Source organism: Salmo trutta, unplaced genomic scaffold (assembly GCF_901001165.1).
Source record: "Salmo trutta unplaced genomic scaffold, fSalTru1.1, whole genome shotgun sequence".
Lineage (NCBI taxonomy): Eukaryota > Metazoa > Chordata > Actinopteri > Salmoniformes > Salmonidae > Salmo > Salmo trutta.
In genome coordinates, this window is record NW_021822792.1 from 43,168 (window position 1) to 50,604 (window position 7,437).

Here is a 7,437-nt window from a genome sequence, read left to right on the forward strand (position 1 = left end):
ATGGGCATACCGTCATGGAAAATAAAGTATGGACATACCGTCATGGAAAATAAAGTATGGACATACCGTCATGGAAAATAAAGTATAGACATACCGTCATGGAAAATAAAGTATAGGCATACCGTCATGGAAAATAAAGTATGGGCATACCGTCATGGAAAATAAAGTATGGACATACCGTCATGGAAAATAAAGTATGGACATACCGTCATGGAAAATAAAGTATGGACATACCGTCATGGAAAATAAAGTATAGACATACCGTCATGGAAAATAAAGTATGGGCATACCGTCATGGAAAATAAAGTATGGGCATACCGTCATGGAAAATAAAGTATGGACATACCGTCATGGAAAATAAAGTATGGACATACCGTCATGGAAAATAAAGTATGGGCATACCGTCATGGAAAATAAAGTATAGACATACCGTCATGGAAAATAAAGTATGGACATACCGTCATGGAAAATAAAGTATGGACATACCGTCATGGAAAATAAAGTATGGACATACCGTCATGGAAAATAAAGTATAGACATACCGTCATGGAAAATAAAGTATAGGCATACCGTCATGGAAAATAAAGTATGGGCATACCGTCATGGAAAATAAAGTATAGACATACCGTCATGGAAAATAAAGTATAGACATACCGTCATGGAAAATAAAGTATGGACATACCGTCATGGAAAATAAAGTATGGACATACCGTCATGGAAAATAAAGTATGGACATACCGTCATGGAAAATAAAGTATGGACATACCGTCATGGAAAATAAAGTATAGACATACCGTCATGGAAATGTAAGACCTTTAAAGAAAGATGGAGAGTGAGTGAGTAGAGGTGGAGGGGTATTTGGCTCTTCAGGGGAATGTTTCTTGTGTTGAGATGCTCCTCTCACCTGTCCTCCTCTTCTCCTCTCACCTCCCCTCCTATACCCACATAGCATGGTTCACTCAACATTCTACATACATCATATCTCTGCGACGCCAGCTTGTGGAAGGACCCCAGAGTCCACAGAGAAAGGTGGCCGTTTCAAGCCTGAGCGTAAATGAAGGGAAAACCAAGGTAGCGAAGATGGAAAAAGAAAGACAAAATGTTTCCAGAGAGCCACAAGTACAAGTTGGCAGTTCCATGTTTTGTAAAACGTTACAAAGACATTGGTGTGTATGGTATAAGTGCATGTTGAATGCATCAATCGAACCACACAGATTCCTACATAAGTAAATTGTTCTAAAAGTCTGTGAATTAACCCCACTTCCTTGGAAAAGTGAAGTGACACAGTTTCTAGTGTGGCTGTGGTTCTCTGACCAGCCCAGCTGTACGTAGCAGTAAAGCGTGGTTCACACCGCAGGGCCAAACCATGCCTGTCTGTAGCAGCCTGGCCTGGTTACGCCATGATGCTGGAACCATGCTCAACAGAACAGTGTGGAAAGGAAATCCGATAGAGTCAGCCCTATAGTGTCAACCAGACAGTCATGTGTCACACACCCTGTGCTTCAGGATACACAGCTCCAACTCCACAAGGACTCAGGACTCTTCACTGGACCTGTTTTACACAGCTGCTTTTAATGAAAGGTCATTTCAAACACTGTTCCACAACACAGTGTGTTACTTAAACAGTGGACCTTTCATACTCAGTACTTCACTCACTGTGTCATTTACAAGTAGAGTTGTTGTGGACAATAATACATTGGACTGGGAGGCTGACTGGCCAGAGTAATTCACCTGTCCACCAGGGGGTACATAACAACACCTGGGCCATAGACGTTACCGTGAAGAAGAAGAAGAATATTGGTCATTTGCTGGGTGATATAACACAGTTTGTCTGTCTTCTAAGACGTCAGTTGCTCTGCGTCCTAACACAGCCCCTAGTGTGCAACGACAAGCCCGTCACATATCACTGTGGAAAGGGCTGGTCCACGATGGTCACCCTCCCCGAATCGGGAAAAGATTGTCAAAAACAGTCATCAAAGTGCTCCCGTTCAGTTTCGGTTATGTTTGAGGAGAGTTGTTGAGAGCTTAGCAGCAGTTGTGAGGTTTACATCACTATAGCCTGGGCTGATCTACTGACTCAAAGGGGCTTGGTGCTCCTTGGTTGGATGTCATTCTGATTGACATACACATCATCGAATAATGCGTGTGCTCCTGTGGATGGCACTCTGATTGACATCCAATAGCACCGCCCTACTGTTTAAAGTAAGGAGATGCAGTCAATAACCCGCATTCAATTAATCCGTAATCCCCTTCTAAATCAGTTTGACTTCACTTCCGATAAAACAGGAAGTGTGTCCCATTGTGTTCCCAGCACTTGATAGGAAGTAGTTTCTGTAACCTTTAAAGCAGCGGAATGGGGACGTACTGTGTGTTGCTAGCCTAGCAGAGAGCGCCTCCTACTGTTTCATTTGTGTGTCTACCTTACTGCTAGGCCACAGAGCACACTGTCAACATGAACATTATCAATACATAACCATGAGGTGGAGCTTGAGCAAGGACACAGAGCATTAGAAGACTGTCGTTTCAATGGAGCCCGTCCAGAAACAAAGGAAACGTAAGTAAGTGAGAAAAGCCAGAGAATGTGGTGAAAAGGTGAGGAGGGCCACTGTTGCATTTTTTTCAAGCCTTTTGAAATAATACATAATAATACATGATTGAAATATATTTATGAGTTGTTGATGGTCCCAAAATGTGCTAGATAAATGCAAAGATAGCAGTGCCAGATACCTCAGTTTACGTTTCTCTAATGAATTATATATTTTTTCGTCCGAGCTAATTTTACAAACTGAGGTGTGGACTTTGTTGTTAAGTTTAAGTTGCCTGAAAGTAGACTTTCTTTCTTTTCACCTGTCAATTTTTTTCTACATTTTTCTACGTTTTCTCAGCCCCCCTTGAGCTCCTCTGGAATGTGTGTGTGTGTGTGTGTGTGTTAGTTGACCACAGCTGGCTTGAGCACAACCGTGCCGGAGGGGATGACCACCCAGGACAGGGGGTCGTGGAAGGCCCCCGCGGAGAGGTTCAGCACCCCCCCACGATGAAGCTTGTCCTTCCCCTCCTCCCCCCCAATTTTCCCCTTGTGGTGACACCCGTGGTGGTGGGCCCTGCGCTCCGAGGCGGACGACCCCATGGATCCTCCTAGGGACACGGGCCCCAGCCCCAGGGCTGAGGAGGGGAAGGCCGGGGAGAGCCCCAGGGACGACTTGGTGGCCAGGCTCAGAGGAGAACCATTGAAGGACAGGATGGAGGTGGTGCAAGGGGAGCTGGGGCACCCCCCCAGCGTGCTCAGGTCCAGGGGCCGGGGGGTGAGGGGGGATAGAGGGATGGAGCCCGCCAGGCCCTGCAGAGCGTGGCCCCCCAGGAGAGCGGCAGCGGCACTGGGGATGATGATATGGGCCCCACTGAGGTAGCTCAGCTCCGACTCCCCCAGCTTCCCCCCTCCGCCACCCATCCCCACCCCCAGGGGACCCACCTTGAGCAGGGAGCTCAGCCCACCGAGAGAGGCTTGCTCCTGGGCTACAGAGTGGCCGTGGGCCTTGATGTGCTTACGGAGGGAGCTAGGGTCTGTGTAGCGCTTCAGGCAGCCGGCCATCTTGCAGTAGTAGGGCTTGTCCACGTAGTGGGTGCGTGTGTGCTTGAAGCGGTCGCTGGAGTTGGAGTAGCGCTTGTTGCAGCCCTCGTATGGACACATGTAGGGCTTCTCACCTGAGGAGAAAAGACATTCAGGTAAGTTATTCAATAAACTTGATTTGTTATTTTAGCGTTAGAGATTGCATGAAGGAAGGAATGTTTTCAAGTGTATACAGCATACAAAAGACTGTGTGACTTTACAGTGAGGGAATCTTTTCAGTCTTTTGTACTGATCTGTCTGTCTGTCTGTCTGTCTGTCTGTCTGTCTGTCTGTCTGTCTGTGTCTGACTGTCTGTGTGTCTGAGTGTCTGTCTGTGTCTGAGTGTCTGTCTTGTGTCTGTGTCTGTGTGTCTGAGTGTCTGTGTGTCTGAGTGTCTGTGTCTGTGTGTCTGTCTGAGTGTCTATGTGTCTGTGTGTCTGTCTGTGTCTGAGTGTCTATGTGTCTGAGTGTCTGTGTATCTGAGTCTGTGTGTCTGTCTGTGTCTGAGTGTCTGTGTGTCTGAGTGTCTGAGTGTCTGTGTGTGTCTGAGTGTCTGTGTGTCTGTCTGTGTGTCTGAGTGTCTGTGTGTGTGTCTGAGTGTCTGTGTGTCTGTCTGTGTGTCTGAGTGTCTATCCAACCTGTGTGTCTGAGTGTCTGTGTGTCTGAGTGTCTGTGTGTCTGAGTCTGTGTGTCTGTCTGTGTCTGAGTGTCTGAGTGTCTGAGTGTCTGTGTGTCTGAGTGTCTGAGTGTCTGTGTGTGTCTGAGTGTCTGTGTGTCTGTCTGTGTGTCTGAGTGTCTGTGTGTGTCTGAGTGTCTGTGTGTCTGTCTGTGTGTCTGAGTGTCTGTGTGTGTCTGTTTGTCTGTCTGTGTGTCTGAGTGTCTGTGTGTCTGTGTGTCTGTGTGTCTCTGAGTGTCTGAGTGTCTGTGTGTCTGTCTGTGTGTCTGAGTGTCTATCCAACCTGTGTGTCTGAGTGTCTGTGTGTCTGTCTGTGTGTCTGAGTGTCTGTGTGTGTCTGAGTGTCTGTTTGTCTGTCTGAGTGTCTGTGTGTCTGAGTGTCTGAGTGTCTGAGTGTCTGAGTGTCTGTGTGTCTGTGTGTCTGTGTGTATGTGTGTGTCTGAGTGTGTGTGTCTGTGTGTCTGTGTGTGTCAATGTGTGTCTGAGTGTGTCTGAGTGTCTGAGTGTGTCTGTCTGTCTGTGTGTGTCTGTGTGTCTGTCTGTCTGTGTGTGTCTGAGTGTCTGAGTGTCTGAGTGTCTATCCAACCTGTGTGTGTGTCTGTGTGTCTGAGTGTCTATCCAACCTGTGTGTCTGAGTGTCTGTGTGTCTGAGTGTCTGTGTGTCTGTGTGTGTCTGAGTGTCTGTGTGTCTGTGTGTCTGTGTGTGTCTGAGTGTGTCTGAGTGTCTGAGTGTCTGTGTGTGTCTGAGTGTCTGAGTGTCTGTGTGTGTCTGAGTGTCTGTGTGTGTCTGTGTGTCTGTGTGTGTCTGAGTGTCTGAGTGTGTCTGTCTGTCTGAGTGTCTGAGTGTGTCTGAGTGTGTCTGTCTGTCTGTGTGTGTCTGTGTGTCTATCCAACCTGTGTGTCTGAGTGTCTGTGTGTCTGAGTGTCTGAGTGTGTCTGTGTGTGTCTGAGTGTCTATCCAACCTGTGTGTCTGTCTGTGTGTCTGAGTGTCTATCCAACCTGTGTGTCTGAGTGTCTGTGTGTCTGAGTGTCTGAGTGTCTGTGTGTCTGAGTGTCTGTGTGTCTGTGTGTGTGTGTGTGTGTCTGAATGTCTGAGTGTCTGTGTGTGTCTGAGTGTCTGTGTGTCTGTGTGTGTCTGAGTGTCTGAGTGTCTGTGTGTCTGTGTGTGTCTGAGTGTCTGAGTGTGTCTGAGTGTCTGTGTGTGTCTGAGTGTCTGTGTGTCTGTGTGTGTCTGTGTGTCTGTGTGTCTGTGTGTGTCTGAGTGTCTGTGTGTCTGAGTGTCTGAGTGTCTGTGTGTCTGAGTGTCTGAGTGTCTGTGTGTCTGAGTGTCTGAGTGTCTGTGTGTGTCTGAGTGTCTGAGTGTCTGAGTGTCTGTGTGTCTGTGTGTGTCTGAGTGTCTGAGTGTCTGAGTGTTTGTGTGTGTCTGTGTGTCTGAGTGTCTGAGTGTCTATCCAACCTGTGTGTCTGTGTGTCTGTGTGTCTGAGTGTCTGTGTGTCTGTGTGTCTGAGTGTCTGAGTGTCTATCCAACCTGTGTGTCTGTGTGTCTGAGTGTCTGTGTGTCTATCCAACCTGTGTGGCTGTGTCTGTGTGTCTGAGTGTCTGTGTGTCTGAGTGTCTGAGTGTCTGTGTGTCTGAGTGTCTGTGTGTCTGAGTGTCTCTGTGTCTGAGTGTCTCTGTGTCTGTGTGTCTGAGTGTCTGAGTGTCTGTGTGTCTATCCAACCTGTGTGGCTGTGTCTGTGTGTCTGAGTGTCTGTGTGTCTGAGTGTCTGTGTGTCTGAGTGTCTGTGTGTCTGAGTGTCTCTGTGTCTGAGTGTCTCTGTGTCTGTGTGTCTGAGTGTCTGTGTGTCTGAGTGTCTGTGTGGCTATCCACCCTGTGTGTCTGTGTGTCTGTGTGTCTGAGTGCCTGTGTGTCTATCCAACCTGTGTGTCTGAATGTCTGAGTGTCTATCCAACCTGTGTGTCTGTGTGTCTGTGTGTCTGAGTGTCTGTGTGTCTGAGTGTGTGTCTAAGTGTCTGTGTGTCTGAGTGTCTGTGTGTCTGAGTGTCTGAGTGTCTGTGTGTGTCTGTGTGTCTGAGTGTCTGAGTGTCTGAGTGTCTGAGTGTCTGTGTGTGTCTGAGTGTCTGTGTGTCTGAGTGTCTGTGTGTGTCTGTGTGTCTGAGTGTCTGAGTGTCTGAGTGTCTGAGTGTCTGAGTGTCTGTGTGTGTCTGTGTGTCTGAGTGTCTGAGTGTCTGAGTGTCTGAGTGTCTGTGTGTGTCTGAGTGTCTGAGTGTCTGAGTGTCTGTGTGTGTCTGAGTGTCTGAGTGTCTGTGTGTCTGAGTGTCTGAGTGTCTGTGTGTCTATCCAACCTGTGTGTCTGTGTGTCTGTGTGTCTGAGTGCCTGTGTGTCTATCCAACCTGTGTGTCTGAATGTCTGAGTGTCTATCCAACCTGTGTGTCTGTGTGTCTTAGTGTCTGAGTGTCTGTGTGTCTGAGTGTCTGAGTGTCTGTGTGTCTGAGTGTCTGTGTGTCTGAGTGTCTGTGTGTCTGAGTGTCTGTCCAACCTGTGTGTGAGCGGTTGTGTATCTTGAGGTTCTCCAGGCGAGAGAAGCTCTTGTTGCAGGTGGGGCAGCGGTGAGGCTTCTCATTGGTGTGTGTACGGATATGGATAAGCATCTTGTACCTGCAGAGACACACACACACACACACACACACACACACACACACACACTTGAGTATAATAACAGGCGCACACGCAAACCCATATGGAACAATGTACTTGAATGGGTACAAGGAATTCACAACATCTTTCTGAAAAGTTAGGAAGGTAGTTTTGAATGATACTCATAGAGGTGTTATGACTGGTTTCATGAAGGAAAATGGTGGTAAATGTCTGATGTTGGACACATTTCAGTGGTTAGTTAATCATCTCAGTCATGATCTGAGGTCAGTCTCACCTAGCGTTGAAGCCCCGCCCTTTGCGAGCGCAGCCGTCCCAGTGGCAGCAGTAACCAGAATCCTTTTCGGGTTTGACGTGGAAGTCGTTGACGTGGTCCACGAGGTCTTGCAGGGACTCAAAGAGAAGATGGCACTGGAGAGAGAGGGGGGGAGAGAGAGGGGGGAGAGAGAGAGAGAGAGAGAGGGGGGAGAGAGAGAGAGGGGGGAGAGAGAGGAG

General features: G+C 48.0%; 1 protein-coding gene across 1 annotated transcript in view; it reads right to left on the minus strand.

The window, feature by feature from the left end:
* Positions 1-881: 881 nt before the first annotated feature.
* Positions 882-7,437, minus strand: part of LOC115184907 (zinc finger protein GLIS2-like) — a 49,260-nt gene continuing 42,704 nt past the window's right edge. Inside the window, exons 3-5 of the mRNA XM_029745462.1 lie at positions 7,220-7,369; positions 6,827-6,945; positions 882-3,702 (exon numbers count right to left, since the gene is read on the minus strand). Coding sequence (XP_029601322.1) covers positions 2,930-3,702; positions 6,827-6,945; positions 7,220-7,369 — 1,042 coding nt within the window. The 3' untranslated portion in view covers positions 882-2,929. The remainder of the gene's footprint in view (positions 3,703-6,826; positions 6,946-7,219; positions 7,370-7,437) is intronic.